The following is a 17100-nucleotide window of genomic DNA, read 5'->3' as shown; positions in this document are numbered from 1 at the left end:
GCTGGGCTTTTGTAGGGTGATGAGGATTCGATCAGGAAAACACACAGGCAGTTTCATTCAAATAAGTATTCCAGAGCTGGGTGCCTGTGGCTCATGCCTGTCACCCTAGCTACTCAGGAGGCTGAGATCTGAGGATCATGGTTCAAATCCAGCCCAGGCAGGAAAGATCATGAGACTCTTATCTCCAATAAACCACTCAGAAAACCGGAAGTGGTGCTGTGGCTCAAGTGGTAGAGGGCTCGCCTTGAGCTGAAGAGCTGAGGGACAGTGCCCAGGCCCAGACTTCAAGACCCATGACCAACCAAAAAGAAAGAAAGAAAAGTATCCCAGAGAGTGGTGAACCCTATAGAGAGGAGCTACCTCAGGGCAAAAACCTAGAGAAAATGGGGTCAAGTAGATTTGAGATATGGTTGTCAGGAAAGGCTTAACTCAGGAGGACCTGCAGAGTACAGGCTAAGAGGTTAGTGAGAGAAGGGAGTTCTAAGTAAAGAGCAAAAGGTTTGTCTTGAGCATAATAAAGCTTTCTGCACCCAGGAAGCAAAAAGGGGGCCAGCATGGAGGAGCTCGCTGAAGGATGGTAGTGACAGGAGTGGGTCCAGCTCCCTGAGGCTCTGTAGAGCACTGGAAGTCATTTGGATTTTAGCTTGAGTACCAAGGGATTCCCAGGGAGTTAGCAGTGACATGGCTTTCTTCATCTGCCTCAAATACAGCTCTGCAGGCTCTGTGGGTGGATCACTGGACTCAGGTGTGGAAGAGCACCGCCAGACTCTGCGTCTGGAGTAGTCTACATCAGGGTTATGGAAGTAGAAAACAAGTGGTTGACCCCGAAATGGGTTTGAAGGCAGAACTGACAGGGTCTCCCAATGGGCCGGGTTAGGATGGCTCCTACAAAAAAAAAAATGGCACACAAGGCCAGGGCATGAGGTCGAGACTGTTGCTGAAAGCATTTGATGCACACAGTACTTACCAGGCATCCACGTGAATGTATCCGGTAAGCAGCTAGGTAGCTAGGAAGCAGCTCTGGGAAGAGCCCGAGATTCATTATTGATCTTGGCACTCAGAAGGCTAAGCCAAGAACATTCCAAGTTCGAGACCAACCTGGGCTAAAGTGAGTTCATGGCCACGTTATGACCTATCTTTATCAAAAAGAAAAAAATAAATAAAGTGTCTAGAAGAGGAAAAGCCAGTTATGTTGAATGAGCAAGAACAGCCAGGCAGGTAGGTAGGGGGGAATAGGAATGCCAACTAGGGAAAAACACACTGATCGAGGTTACATTGTGATCTTGAGAGCCCGAGCTTCATGGGGGAGGGGGGGAAGGGGGGAGGGTTGGGATTGTAGAGAGCTCAGAAGGGCCCTGAAAAACAACAACAATGACAAACATCAGAAATGTTTTCATGGAGGGCAGCAAAGTAACATAGGACTTGGCCCTGGAGCTAGCAAGTTCACGACACCTGCTTTCTCCTTACCCCTAATTGCATGTTCCAGTTCTTGTGCTGGATGCCGCTTCGATGGTCCTCATCCTTCAGGGCTCCTAGCCTAGCAATCTGCTTTTCTCTGCCTCCTCCTCCTTGGTTCTTAATCAACTCCCATGGCCCTCGGATGCCTTCTGAGCCTTGACTTCCAGACCTCTGTCTCCCCGGAACCTCTTCTCGGGATGCAGATGCTGAATGTTCCCACTGGATGTACCTGCGGGGCTCCACACTCTAAAGATGGCCCTGCCCCTCCACCAACCTCGTCCACTTCATACTGGAGCAAGAGGCTCTTTGCCAGGGTATTCAGCCTGGCCCCTTCATAGACTTCCAGCCAGACTCAACTCAGGTCAGGGTACCTCAAACCCGTGCTTCTACTGCACACTCCCCTAAAAGGAAGTTCCTGCAACGAATTTCCAAAATGTTTCATCAAAGCTTTATTTCAATTAGTACGAACCTACTCAAATTTCACTGGTCAGGAGAAAAATATCACTTTCCGGTAAGAAATATCCATATGAGAAAAGGTCTGCAAAATGGTTTATTCTTAGAAATTACCGCTGGAAGAAGTAATTCAAACAAACCAGTGCAGTGAGAAGGTATTGAGAAGTGGCATTTTCCGGGCCTCTTCACCTGCTTTACTAGGCATCATCACCTGTGGAATTTTAGACGAGCCTGGTGCTCAATGTCGCTTCCGGTGTGTGGGTTGGTGAGTGGCTACATGAGGGCTGTGAACTGCCTCACTGTCTTCTCACTCTCTCTTTTCAGTTCTTCAATGTGGGCATCGAGGCGTTCCAGAATATGATGAGATCTCAGCTCTTCTTCTTCCAAAAATCTGGTAGCTATGGAGCCCAGGGGAGACACAGGCATGGAAGACTAGGAGAGGAGCACATCGTGACATGGGTTGAGAGAAAGAAATACACACGCTGGCACTATTTATGCCATTTTCTAACAGCAATATTTTAAAAGAATATTTTCCCCTGAAAAGCTAAGCTTTAGTTTTTATCCTAATGACAAGAGCAGTAAAAGAAATCAGTTAAGTTCTGCAAAAATTAACACAGATCTTTCCCTCTTGACCCAAATTGTATCAATAGAAAGGGTGAAAAAAATGCCATTATTAGGTACCAATTTAGACCTATAGAGCCTTACGTGCTCTAGAAGAGAATGCAGCTAATGCCTGCCGTTTCAAACCTAAGAATTCAGAGTGTGACTTTCATTTTGAAGCACAAAAGGTCTACAATAGATCAGGCGCCAGTTCAAATCAGTTATTTTCCCTCCCCTAAAATTCCAGTCCAGGCTTTTTAATTTGAAACACTTACTCTGGTGATGTTTTAGAATTCAGATCTTAGGAAAGTGATCGAAGAAGCATGGCAGATGTAGACCGTCCTCGTTGGCAGTAAGTTCTGTCCTGCCATCACCCCGAGTTGGCAATTACAGAACCACTCCCAAGGGGAAATGCACCAAGGTATTCACACACACGGGCCTCACACAGATTACAACCTGAAACCCTGGACACTGGGCCTGGGAGATCCTGTGGTCTCCATTTTACAAAAGAGAAACGACATTCAGTGCTGAAGGACTCTCCCAAGGCCAGCCCATTAACTGCTGCTGAAGTTGGGGTTCAAACCCGATACAGTTGGCCCAAAGCAGAGGTGCTTACGCTACACTGCACTGCCCAAGCCGTCACCATCCACTCAGTCAGGAAGGCCGAGGGTCACCTTCTACCACCTCCCCTGAAAACATCCCCACCAGCGACTCAAATATTTCCCAGTTCTGTGCATGCCCACATGCTGATGGTGCAACAGCAAATAGAAAATTTCTGAAGCATGAGATCCACTCTATTCGCTTGGTGAATGCTGAGATAACATCCCATAACCAACTACATTTTTGTTTTTTGTCAGTCATGGGTCTTGAACTCTGGGCCTGGGCGCTGTCCCTCAGCTCTTCAGCTCAAGGCGAGCGCTCTACCACTTGAGTCACAGCACCACTTCGAGATTTTTCTGGTGGTTCACTGGAGATAAGCGTCTCATGGACTTTCTTGCCGGGGCTGGCTCTGAACCTCGATCCTCAGATCTCAGCCTCCTGAGTAGCTAGGATGACAGGTGTGAGCCACCGGCATCCGGCTACATTGGTATTTTTTGAAGCAAGATGCATGGCTACTTACACTGAGCAGGGAATGCTCAGGGCAGGAAGGTTTTGGTACCAAAACGTTTTTCTGCTAAACTGAGGGGTCAGGTTAGCTTTCAGGGTTTTGTTTTGGATTTCAGAATGCCATATAAGTTAAATGGAAACTTAAGAAACCTTTCCATGAACTTGTTGACACGTATGAAGTCACCATAACCAAGCACGTACACACCCACAGCAGATGATAGTAGCTGAGAGGCCCAAGGCAAGTGCTTCAGGCAGGAAGGCGAAATGCCAGTGGAGCCCAGCACTGCTGCAGGGCCAGCACAGCTCTAAGATCTGTGTATGGCACCCCAGACCCACTCTGCACACCTCGGATACACGGCCTTCCTCCACCTCTCCCCCACACCCTGCTCCCCTGTGCTGTCTATGCCTCGGGCTTTCTTGGCTGGTGAAGATCTTCCCTGAGCCAACCATTCTGGCACAGAATTGGCTCTCAGGGGAAAAAAAAAAAAGGCAGGAAAGGATTTTTCAGAACTAGGATAGACTGTGGAAAAAATGACTTTGGTTGAATGTCTTCATGAACAAAGCTGCAAATCAGAAATATATAATAATAATAATAATAATAAAGGTAGTTATGACAGATCATTACTAAGAAGCAAAATGACCCTCTTGGTCTTTAAAATCAAACTAAATCAACTAATGAACTAGTAATGTCAGAAAAGTTTCCATACCGAAGATACACACTCTTCTTGGTCATTCATACTGTCAGAATTGGTATCAGAATTGGTCTCGTTTGTATCCGGCACTGAAGGCAAAGTGTCAGTCGGACACAGATAGTTAGAAGCCAAAGACAGAGTGGAGCTGCAAGGGCTGCTCTGAGAACTCCGGGGGCTGCGGACCCTGGACCTGGAGTCTATGCTATGCGTTGCTTGTCCTCTCGCAAAGTGGAGGCCTGCTTTATGCTTCTGGGTCTTTATTCCTTCGTGTCTGTAATGGCCATGGTCTGGCCTGGATGGCAGATTAAAAAACAGAACACATGAAAAATGGTAGCAACTTTTGTTTTTTCAACAGAAGCTTTGTGGGATGTTGACTTAAGCGTAAACAAAGAGGCTAACTATTAGGGCTCTGTAATTTTGAAAAGGAACAGACCCCCTTAGTCCAGGTGTCGCTTTACCTATTCAGGATCTAAACATCCAACCTCCACTGCCAGGCCTTGCTCTCAAACACTTACACTACAGTAGGAGGACAAACAGGCTGCCAGAGAAATCCAGAGAGGCTGGTGTCGGGGCAGGGAAGTAACCCTGCACATAAAACACACCCAGCCTCATTGAGGGGTAGAGCGGGAAGGGACTGTTAACAAGGACTTTACTAGAAAAATATATAAGCCCTGTGATACAAGGTCAGTGAGGTCCTTAGCTTCCTTTTTAGGATAACAGCCTATAATTTAATTCACCAAAAATACAACAGAGCACCCAGGGCTTCTACCTGTCATCCTAGCTACTCAGGAGGGCTGAGATCTGAGGATCGTGGTTCAAAGCCAGCCTGGGGAAGGAAAGTCCATGAGACTCTTATCTCCAGTTAACCACTAGAAAACCAGACGTGGCACTGTGGACAAGTGTGGTAGAGTGCTAACCTTGAGTAAAAGCAGCTCAGGTTTAGTCCCCAGTCCCTGAGTTCAAGCCCCATGACCACCAACACCAACACCACCAACAACAAAAAGCCAAGTTCTACTTCTTATGGAAAGGGGAGGGTTGAAGTAAAAGGCAGCATGAAAAGTCTGAGAAATAAAGATGTTGTTTTTACCTAGAGTGCACAAAGCTAGTTTTTTCTTCTCCCGTGTCGGGGATCAAACTCAGGGCTTTATCACACGCTAGGAAGTGCTCTACCACAAGCTACACCCCAGCCCCAAACTGTAAAGTGCTAATGAAAAGTGCTCTATGGCCTCCTCCACTCTAACCCAATCGCACCTAGCTTGCTGTTTACACTGTACCTCAGGCTTCAACACAGGGCCCTTTGATGATTGATTTTGCGTGAATCAGGAATTAATTCTCGAGTGAATGAGAACTGTGTTGCAAAGTACACATTTAAAAGAAACGTTTAAGCAATTTTACTTCAACTCTGTGTTGAACTCAGCTGTCCTGCTGTGTGGTGCCTTAAAGATCCTGTCATCTTTTTGTTTACACGCCTCGGTAACCATGTCCAGTTGAGATTTGGTATCCATCAAATCTTTTTGTAGTTGCTGATTTTCAGACACTAATTTGTTTAATGCCTCAATATAATTCTCCTGAAGGTCTGCTAATGAAATCTCTTTTGCCTAATGAAAAAAAAAAGAATACTAGAATCACTTAATTTATACAAGAATACTTGTGATCTCTGACACTGCTGGTTGAAAATTTGAATTTGTTTTATTTGTAACTAAATCAATTTCTTTACTTTGGAAAAACTGAGTATTTTTCTCTAGTCCTCTTTAGACTAACAGAGAAAAATAGTCTGCTTGTTCGAGCAAATGGAACTGGAACATTAGAAACACAATAGGCTTCCTCAGGCAGCGTGTACATCCAAGCTAAAGAAAAGAGGGACCAAGATGGAGGAAAGCTGGGAAAAAGAAAACCGAGGCAAAAAGCTCAAGAGCCCAGTGCACCAGGGAAGGACATCAAGAGAACAAGCTCAAGGAAAGAACTTTTAATAAAACATTCTAAAAACTTAAAAAAAAAATTCTGGCTGACGGGGGACAGCTTTTAAGTAAATAACCTTTCATCTGCATAACATTCATGTAATTTTGGCACCCACTCAGATATAAATTTGGATGTGATAAGGCAGGACTCAATTATATGGGGAGAATTACTACCTGATCTGGCTCAGCTCTGTGATCCTAAACTTCATTATCCCTTCAATTCTAGGTTTTTCTTGGTAATACAGAGCCATTTTCTTCAAATGACAACGTATTTTAGTTACGAGTCTACAAAATTATAGTGATCTTTACAGTTCAGTGATATTTAGCTTGCTCTTTTCTGTGAAAAAGAACTCTGAAAGGTTGCTAGTCAATAATGTTCTTGACAAACGTAATCCATCTAACTAAAATATAAACTTTAAAATATACTTGTTACTATCTCTATACAAGTAGAAACAGTAAGTTACAGAATCCTCCCACAAGTTGTCCATGTCAGGTAAAATTTCAGAGAACATCTACACCACAGATGACCTAAAATTTTTTTTTTTTTTTTTTTGGTCGGTCGTGGGGCTTGAACTCTGGGCCTGGGCACTGTCCCTCAGCTCTTCAGATCAAGGCGAGCACTCTACCACTTGAGCTACAGTGCCACTTCCGGTTTTCTGGTGGTTTATTGGAGATAGGAGTCTCACGGTCTCTCCTGCCCGGGCTGGCTTTGAACTGTGATCCTCAGATCTCAGCCTCCTGAGTAGCTAGGATTACAGGCGTGAGCCACCAGCACCCGGCTATGACCTAAACTTTAAACTAGTCAGTTTTTAATATGTGGCAAATATTTTATTAAAGCTACTGCTTTCGTTAAGATAGTTTACTGAAATAGCATTTGTTAGCCCAAGCTCATTTTGGAAAAGTAATTCCACCTTCCCAGGTGGTAAAAATAAAAAGGACACTTCCTAATAATTATTCTGAATAAGACGTGTGGCATGTTCACATTGTATGTTACTCATAACCTAGAAAAAAGCTTAAACTTATCATTAACCATATTTTTTAAAACAAAAAAAAAGATAACACTTGATTCAAGCACCCTTATTTCTCAAAGTTATTTCTGTATTAATAATTACAGATAAATGAATATGAAAGGTAATATATAAAAGCTGACTAGCAGGCATGTTTTTAATTTGGAAAGAAAGAATTACCAGTTGGATGGAGATTTCAGGAGAGATTCCGAGAAACAGAATCTTTGATCATAGGCTGGCTTAAGTTCCCCTGAGTGTTCTCAGCTCTTGAATATGAGTAGGTAATCACTGCACAAGATAAAGTTCTCCCAAATGAATATTACCAATTCTGAGTCTTTTGAGAATTCTGTAGTGTAAATCAGATTAGCACTTGGTTTTCTTTACGACTAACTTACTGTTGGCTTTATTAGGGTAGACAGAGTCATTTACTGTTTATCCACTCAACTCACTCACTTACCTGGCCAACTATCCAAAGCAGCCAGACACACATACAACTTTTCTGAAGGAAGGAAGGAAGGAAGGAAGGAAGGAGGAAGGAAGGAAGGAAGGAAGGAAGGAACGAAGGAAGGAAGGAAGGAAGGAAGGAGGGAGGGAGGGAGGGAGGAAGGAAGGAAGGAAGGAAGGAAGGAAGGAGGAAGGAAGGAGGAAGGAAGGAAGGAAGGAAGGAAGGAAGGAAGGAAGGAAGGAAGGAAGGAAGGAGGAAGGAAGGAAGGAAGGAAGGGAATTTTTCATTATATTATTACAGGAATTTGGGAAGGGACCAAAATCAGACAAGTTCTTTCATCTGCCATCTGCAAATTATTTCATTTCATAGTCTAGGTAGCCACAAACTAACCATTTAAATAAATAGTAAGGATGCTGGACAACACTCCTTGTTCACTTGTTAGTTATATTACTTCTATGACTTATCTACTTACATTCTTGGCCTGCTTTTCCTACTAGATTATTTTTTCCTTATTTCCTTTGTAAGAAATTCTTATGTGTGAACATTTTATATTAATCTTTTATCTGTTTATAGATTGCTTTTCTCCTCCTCTGTTAAATTTTTTTAGTGGTATCTTTTGCCATCCAGAAATTTTACATGATGCATGATGCTTAGAGAATCTTACCCACATGACAGATTTTAGAAATAGTTCCCCATTTTTCTAGCTGAAGTAAAATATTCTTTTAGCCTTCTATACTTTCGTCCATCCCAGCCTCCATAACTGTGAGATTAGAACTAGTTGGGAGCATTTTTGGAGGCATAATACTCTCCGCAGGGATAGAAAAAGAAAATTTCTAGTCATTGGACATTTGACCTACATCGAGAAGATGGAGCAGAATAGAAACATCATTTTATAAAATCACAAGGATTTTATTACAAAATAACTCACTGTTAGCTACTCATTATAGTTTCTGGAGCTTGTATGCATTTCTTATCCTTCCTACCAAGTAACTGTAATATCTTAAAGACCAGAATCCTTCCTTATTCATCCTGTGTTTTATTGCAGCACCTACTAAAATGTTTTTCAGATATTCTAAAGTACTTGATTAAACAAATTACACCTTGTAAAAACATGTTTAAAAACTAAGTTTTGTAAAAATATGCTTGATAACCAAAAGATATTGTGGCCAGGTGCAAGTGGCTAATGCCTGTAATCCTAGTTATTCAGGAGGCTGAGATATGAAGATCACGGTTTAAAACCAGCCCAGTCAGGAAAATCTGTGAGACTCTTACCTCCAGTTAACCACTAGAAAACAGGAAGTGGAGTTATGGCTCAAAGTGTTAGGGTGCTAGCCTTAAGCAAAGAGCTCAGGGACAGTACCCAGGCCCTGAGTTCAAGCCCCACATCCAACCACCACCACCAACAACAAAAAGATTGTAACCATCATCACAAATGTAACAGAAATAAAATGCACCTAGCATTTATTGCACACTAAGTGACAGTACCAGTATTGCAAGGGGCTCAAATTGTTAGTGCTCAACAAGTGCAAGAACCCCAGTTCTCAAAAAAAAAAAAAAAATCCATGGAAGGTTAAGATTGGGAAGTTATAGTGCCAGGCCAGTACAGGCAGAAAAGTCCTCACGACTCTCTACAAAAAGGAAGTTCGACATGATGGCATGTGCCTGTAATAACCAGCAATGACAGGAAACCCAAAGTAGGGTAGATCACAGCTCAGGGGCACACCTGAGCAGGAACCAAGACCCTCTCCTAAAAATAACCGTTAAAATAAATCGAACTAGAAGTCAGGTGCCATTGGTTCAGGCCTGTAATTCTAGCTACTCTGGCTGAGATGTGAGGATCACAATTCAAAGCCAGCCTGGGCAGGAAGGTCCACAAGATTCTTGTTGCCAACAAACCACTAAGAAGCTGGAAGTGGAGCTATAACTCAAATGGTGGAACACCAGCCTGGAGGGAAAAAGGTCAAGGACAACACCTAGGGCTTGAGTTCAAAGACTTGGCAAGAAAGAAAGAAAGAAGGAAGGAAGGAGAGAGAGAGAGAGAGAGAGAAAGAGAGAGAAAGAAAGAGAGAGAAAGAGAGAGGAGAGGGAGGGAGGGAGGGAGGGAAGGAGGGAGGGAGGGAGGGAAGGAGGGAAGAGAAAGAAAAAGAGAAAAGAAAAAAGAGCTAGAGGAATGGCTTAGTGGTGAACACAGTAGCCTAGCAGTGTGAGGCCCTGAATTCAAACCCAGTACCATCAACAACAAATAAAGCAGCAGCTAAGTGCCAGAGCAATGCTGAACACTTTATATGTGTCTCCCTTACCTAAACACAGACTGTACATCTATTTCATCTTATACGTAATATAAAAGCTGGGAAGGTGGCTCAATGGTAGAGTATTTACCTTGCATGCATGAGGCCCTGGGTTCAATTCCTCAGCACCACATAAAGCAGAAAAAGCCAGAAGTGGCACTATGGCATCAAGTGGTAGAGCACTTGCCTTGAGCTGAAGAGCTGAGGGACAGCGCCCAGGCCCAGAGTTCAGGCTCCACGACCAACAAAAAAAAAAATTATCTTCCTGCTGCTGGTGTGGAAACTCATATTTTGTTCACATACATCACTGTTTGCATTTCTTTTTTTTTTTTAATTTCTACAGAAGAAAAATTCCACTCACTCTGCCATATCAATATTTACATACTGATATTTTAAGTCTTTTTTTTTGTCGCTCATGGGTCCTGAACTCTGGGCCTGGGCACTGTCCCTCAGCACTTCAGCTCAAGGCTAGCATTCTACCACTTGAGCCACAGCGTCACTTCTGGTTTTCTGGTGGCTAATTGGAGATAAGAGTATCATGGATTTCCCCACCCAGGTTGGCTTTGAACCACAATCCTCAGGTCTCACCTTCCTGAGTAGCTAGGATTACAGGCATGAGCCACCATCGCCCAGCTCTTAAAATTTGTCTTTGATAGTAGCAAAACTTAAGTTTCTATTTATGTACCTCATGTAAACCCAACTCCAATTTCATCACCACTTCAGAAAGACGACGATTTTCTATCTTGAGTAATTCCAGCTGATTCACAATCTCCTAAGGAAAAATAGAAAAATTATGAGAAGCAATTCATGTATGTCTTATGAGATCTTTCTACATGTAGTTTTCAATAAGCTAAGTCACATTCTTCATTCATAAACATACACACCTGCATACATATGCACTTCCTAAAAGAATGTGTTAGACATGTTATCAGCTGAGTCAGCATTCATGAGACGCTTCCATAGTCGTAAGTCATAATCAGGGCAGGAACGGCAAAGCTTCAGTTCCTGGTAAAACCTCAACCACTCTCCTGCTGTAGCCTTCTCCAATTTGACATCTATCTCCAGCATCGCTTGGACTTGCATTTCTTTGACAAAGCAGTCATTTATTTTTAGTCTTCATTTTTCTTTAGTTTTTCTGTTTTGACTATTCGTACTTTAAAAGACTCTTGACTTCCTGGGCTTCTTTTTTTCCTTAGCAAAAACTACCTGGTTAATCTCCTCCCTGCTGTTTTCTTTTTAGTTCCATTCTAATATTTGTTTCACTATAAGCAAAAAGTATTCTAAGTTTAGATAAGTCACTGCTCTGTAGACTTTCTTATTCTCTAATTCTCTTGGGAGTTTGAAATGCCAACTTCACGCAAGGATTCGGTGCAGCTAAATACGGTGCAGTTACGGATTTCCATACAAAGTCCAGGTTTTATCTCCAACCAAATGTGCCAAACTAGTGCTCTCTCCACCAGATCCCTATGGCATGGATCTTTTACACAAAAACTGCCATCTTCCCCAAATTAAAGTCTAGATTTTCTTTTGGTCCGGTCATGGGGCCTGAACTCTGGGCTTGGGCGCTGTCCCTCAGCTCTTCAACTCAAGGCTAGCGCTCTGCCACTTGAGCCACAACGCCACTTCCAGCTTTTTTCTTTTTGCTGAGGCATCGAACCCAGGGCCTCAGGCATGCAAGGCAAGCGCTCTACCACTGAGCCACCTTCCCAGCCCTAAAGTCTAGAGAACATAACTTTTCACTTGCTTGCCCGAGTTTATTAAATCATGACTGGTATCTCTAACTCTCTCTTCTTCATTCTTCCTATCCACCGAAATACAAGCCCATCAATGTTACCAGGACCTATCTATTTCATTTCGCCCCCTTGCCCACTACTCAGAATGCCATCCTGCGCCATACAAGGCTCTGGGTGCTCTCTCTACCTCTCTGCCCTCCCCACTGTTTACAAGACGTTCTCTACTGACCTCACAACCACACAGGAAGCCCTCTCCCGGGGCAAAGTCCTTCAAAGTCCCTGTTTTCTAGTTTTGTCCCTGCTATTCACCCCACTAATACCTACTTTTCTCTTAACTGATACAGTCGTCCCCCTTCACTAGCCCATTCTTATCTGACTCACAGGGTTCCTAACTTGGATACCACTCTTCTTTGGGGCCTGAGCTCCTAGCACCTCATGCACACACCATTGGTACTGTCACTTCACTCTCCGTCCCGATCTTCACCATGCTGCTTATCCCAATTTATAGAATTCAATATTATGGGAAGCATGTCTTTAATAAATTCAATCTTCAAAAACAAACATAAAGCAGGGCGCTGGTGGCTCACGCCTGCAATCCTAGCTTGAGAGGCTGAGATCTGAAGATCATGGTTCAAAGCCAGCCCGGGAAGGATAGTCCATGAGACTCTTATCTCCAATAAACCACTGGAAAAACTGGAAATGGCACTGTGGCTCAAGCGTCAGAGCGCTTGCCGTGAGCTGAAGAGCGCAGGGACAGTTCCCAAGCCCAGAGTTCAAGCCCCATGACCGACCAAAACAAAAAACAAAAGACAAAAAAAAAAACAAAACCATAATCTTAAAAAATACCAAATAAAGTTTTGTTCAGACTTTACCTTATGCTCAATTGCTTTCTCTTCTGCCTTCTGAATCTCTGCTTTGAGCTGCTTTTCCATGTCTGAGGAAGAACACTTGGTGGAGGCAATAGTGATATCTCGCTGATGCAGCTCCCGAGTTAGCTGGCTGATTTCCATCTTCATTCCTTCCAGTACAGAGCTATAACTCTGCTCAGCCTGCAAAATTTGTTCTTTCAACTATAAAAAAACAGAAAGAAAAGCTCCAAAAGTTAAGAGACAACCTATACATGAAAAAAGTCTATTAGTAGTTAACAAAAGAATGGTTATCTTACAGTAAGCTGTGAGATTTGGGGCTAGGAATGTGGCTTAGTGGTAGAGTTCTTGCCTAGTATGCATGAAGCCCTGGGTTCGATTCCTCAGTACCACATAAACAGAAAAAGCTGGAAGTGGCACTGTGCCTTGAGCAAAAACAGATCAGGGACAGTGCCCAGGCCCTGAGTTCAAGCCCCAGGACTGGCAAAAAATAAATAAATAAATACTGAGGATCAAAATCAAAATCCATCAAGTTTTATTTAGAGAATAGCACCTCTCACCTTCACTTTGCTTATATTTTTGAGTTACAAATCTAAATATTTTGCTTATCTGGTTTTATTGTCTACAGAAGATAATAACTAGAAAATAGACAAAAGGACTGAGTGTCAGTGGGTCATGCCTACAATTCTAGCTATTCAGTAGACGTGGATGTGAGGATCACAGTTTGAAGCCAGCCCAGGCAGGGAAGTATTGAGAGTCTCATCTCCAATTAACCACCGAGGAGAAAAAAAAAAAAAAGAAAAGGGAGGGCGGGGAGTGTAGTTGTGGAGATGGGAGGGCAGGAATGGTAGGGGAAAAAACAAAGGAGGAGCAACAATGCTTGATAAGAAATGTACTTACTACCTTGCTCAGGTAATTGTAACCCTTCTGGTATGGTATTTTCACAATAAAAAAAAAAAAACTTATTAAAAAAAAGAAAGAAAAAAGAAAGGAAATGGACCTTTGGTTCAAGTGGTAGAGCACTAGCCATGAGCACAAAGGCTGAGACAGCACGCAGCCCCATGACTGGTACAAAAATCAAAACAAAAAAAAAGCGGAAAAAGGGGCTAGCAGTAGTCTCAAAAATAGTAATAATAAAATACAAGTCAACAAACAGAACAACCAGGGTCTTTTAATGTAGAAACTATAATATATACATACATATATATAAAAATCTATAAACGATATAATCCACATAGCCAATGAGGATATTAACCACATCATAGCACAGAACAACATTTACTTTTATAACCATACTCAGCCAGTAAGAAAATACTAAATAAACCAGTCACAAGTGGTCCACCTCTATTACATTAGCTACTCAAGAGGCTTAGGTATGAGGATATCAGTTCAAAGCCAGGCCAGGCAAAAAAGTCTATGAGACACTTATCTCCAATTAACCACTAAAAAGCCAAAAGTATAGCTGTGGCTCAAGTGGTAGAGCATCAACTTTAAATGAAAAAGCCCAGGCTGAGTTCAAACCCCAAGGTTGGCAATGAAAACAAAAAAATGGCAAAAAAAAAAAAAAAAAAAGATTTAAATAACAGATCATATATCTTGTTATAAGAAAGGAATGCCTATGTGTTAGCTTGAACTTTCCATCAAAATATATTTAAAGTAAAGCTTTAGAGTTAAAAGCTTTGATTATCTGAAAAATTGTAAGACATCCCTAATGATGTCAAAAGATAGTACTTTTCCCAACAGTTTTCTCTCATGAAAAAATGATCCCTCTGTTCTGTCAACCCATACCTCTTTCCATAAATACCACCAATGTTGTGATCCCAGGCACAAAATCTTTTACCTTCTTAATCTCTGCTCTGTATTCATTATTATGTCCTTCCATCTTCTTTAGTTCTTCGTATTTTTCCATTAGTTCTTGGCTCAGTTGTTTGCATGTTGCACTCACAGATTCTAAGCTAAATGACAAAAAGACAATCACATACTTTAAACAAAGTAAAATCTCTGAAATCCAGGAATTAGGTTACCTGATTTTCCTCAATGATGTTGAGAAAATCCTAATACCTTAAACATCATTTCATACCCCTAGTTAAAACTCATTCTCCATTTCCTTATCAGTAGAGGCAATGAAATTTGACATTTTTGACTACTCTTTCCCTCTGCTTAAAACTTCACGGGTCATAAAATTGTGAAGGTAACAGCGAGTTCGCCAGTGTCTCCTCCCTAGAGAGGAAGGAAACTATGAGCATACCATCATAGTCTACATGGCAACCACACATAGTCTACATACAACCATACAATAGCTTTTCAAGTGTCCTACTTCTATCTCTTAACTCAAGAAAAACTCTCTTGAGACATCAAAACTTCAGAGGCATCGAGCCTCTCTTACATACTATTTCTATTAACTTGATCTTTTTACTCCTAAAATCTCTGATAAACTTTCCTGTCACTGGCCACTTACTATGTATGCCTGACTTCTTGTCTTTTCATATATCTCCTCCTGACTAGCAGTACCTTCTTATCTTTCCCTGGCCATGGATGGTCAATATCTAAAAAATTAGGGCTCAAGTGGTAAAATGTCAACCTTGAACCAAACAGTTTAAGGGAAACACCCAGGCCCTGATTCCAAGGCCTATTACCAGCACAAAATAAGTAAATAAGAATCAAACCAATACTTTCCCTATCAGAACGATCCAATCCTTGATCCTCTAATCACATTAAGTATAATTTCTTTATAACTTATATTCCTGAATCTAGAAATTTTCCAGGATTTATTTCAAATTTGCTAGCTGAAATTCCTCAGGTGCTTTAACATGTGTATTTTATCTCTCAATCTACAAACTCTGTTATTAAAACTATGTCTTTTACTTATTATGCCCCTGTGAACATAGCCCTCCCTCCTTAGGACCTATATCACATGACTCCAGATGGCTCCATAAATGCTTAATGCTTACATGGTTCCACCAACCTTCCAGATCAGTTATCATTCAAAAATACTGTTTTTGTAATACAACTGCACAAAGGCAAAAGATTAAATCCCTCTATTTCCTCTTCTGGGAAGATTTCTCTTTCAAACTAAACAAAGCAAATTGTTCAAAAACAGCTTCCTTTTTCTCCTTTGAAACCAATTTATTAAATGGACACTGTTATTTACAAGCATTTGTTCCAATTTCACCTATTTTTAAAAATTCTAGAATGTCTCTTTACTTAGTATATGATTACAATGAATCAAATCACTAAGATTGAGAGAATAAAACTCAGGGTCATCTTGTTACATCTGCAGGTGGGAAAATCAGGGCCTAGAGAATGGCTAAGGTGTCCAGGGTGGTTTTGAAGGTCATAAACAGTGGCCTCAGAGCCTGACGAGACAGCAGTAAAATATATATATATATATTGATAAGACTACTCAAAAGTCAATCAATAAAAAATCTTTAATAAAATGCAGATTTGAAGCCGGGCACCAGTGGCTCATGCCTGTAATCCTAGCTACTCAGGAGACTGAGATCTGAGGATCACAGTTCAAAGCCAGCCTGGGCAGGAAAGTCCATGAGACTCTTATCTCCAATAAACCATTAGAAACCCAGAAATGGTACTGTGGCTCAAGCAATATAGCGCTCACCTTGAGCTGAAAAGTGCAGGGACACCACCCAGGCCCAGAGTTCAAGCCCCCCAACCAAAAAAAAAAAAAATGCAGATTTGAGGGCAGGCACTAGTGGCTCTTGCCTGGAATCCTAGCCACTCAGGAAGCTGAGATCTGAGGATCATGGTTCAAAACCAGCCTGGGCAAGAAAAATCTGTAAGACTCTAATCTCCAATTAGCTACCCAAAAAAGCCAGAAGTGCAACTATGTCTCAAGTGGTAGAATTTGAGCTTTGAGCACAAAAGCTCAGGGACAGTGCCCAGGCCTAGAGTTTAAGGCCCAGGACCAGCACAAAAAAACAACACAGATTTAAGTGTCATTATCAAAACATAATAATTTCTATGTTATTCAGCCTTAAGCATATACATATACCCTGATAACAATAACAAACAGTACCTTAAGTATTCCAAGAAAACCGTAAGAAATAAGGAAAAAATACATATATGTATTTTTTATGTAATGAAAGCAATTAAAAATACAGAAGAGTAGCCAGGTGCTAGTGGCTCACGCCTGTCATCCCAGCTCCTCAAGAGGCTGAGATCTGAGGATCTTGGTTCAAAGCCAGCAGGGACAGCAAAGTCCATGAGACTCTTATCTCCAATTAACCACCAGATAACCGGAAGTGGCAGTGTGGCTCAAGCGGCTTTTTTTTTGTGGTCATGGGGCTTGAACTCCAGGCCTGAGTGCTGTCCCTGAGCTCTTCTGCTCAAGGCCAGTGCTCTACCCACTTAAGCCACAGAGCCACTTCCGGTTTTCTAGTGGTTTATCGGAGATAAGAGTCTCACAGGCCAAGCGCTGGTGGCTCACGCCTGTAATCCTAGCTACTCAGGAGGCTGAGATCTGAGGATCGCGGTTC

The 17100-nt window shown here is 42.1% G+C and overlaps 1 protein-coding gene across 6 annotated transcripts in view; it reads right to left on the bottom strand.

The window, feature by feature from the left end:
• Positions 1-1990: 1990 nt before the first annotated feature.
• The window catches only part of Cep63 (centrosomal protein 63), a 36161-nt gene continuing 21051 nt past the window's right edge, over positions 1991-17100 (bottom strand). For 4 of the 6 annotated variants that reach the window (XM_042671726.1, XM_042671724.1, XM_042671727.1 and 1 more), the window contains 6 exons: positions 14448-14562; positions 12614-12811; positions 10694-10780; positions 5706-5908; positions 4326-4602; positions 1991-2343 (listed from right to left, as the gene is read on the bottom strand). In XM_042671726.1, the coding sequence (XP_042527660.1) occupies positions 2185-2343; positions 4326-4602; positions 5706-5908; positions 10694-10780; positions 12614-12811; positions 14448-14562 (1039 nt within the window). In that variant the 3' untranslated portion in view covers positions 1991-2184. The remainder of the gene's footprint in view (positions 2344-4325; positions 4603-5705; positions 5909-10693; positions 10781-12613; positions 12812-14447; positions 14563-17100) is intronic. The other 2 variants (XM_042671728.1, XM_042671729.1) reach the window with 2 other exon arrangements.

The sequence above is a fragment of the Dipodomys spectabilis genome, unplaced genomic scaffold (assembly GCF_019054845.1).
Source record: "Dipodomys spectabilis isolate Male_0828 unplaced genomic scaffold, ASM1905484v1 ptg000656l, whole genome shotgun sequence".
Classification (NCBI taxonomy): Eukaryota; Metazoa; Chordata; class Mammalia; order Rodentia; family Heteromyidae; genus Dipodomys; species Dipodomys spectabilis.
Note: the sequence above shows the minus strand (reverse complement) of the source record. Positions and strands in the feature narration are given on the sequence as shown.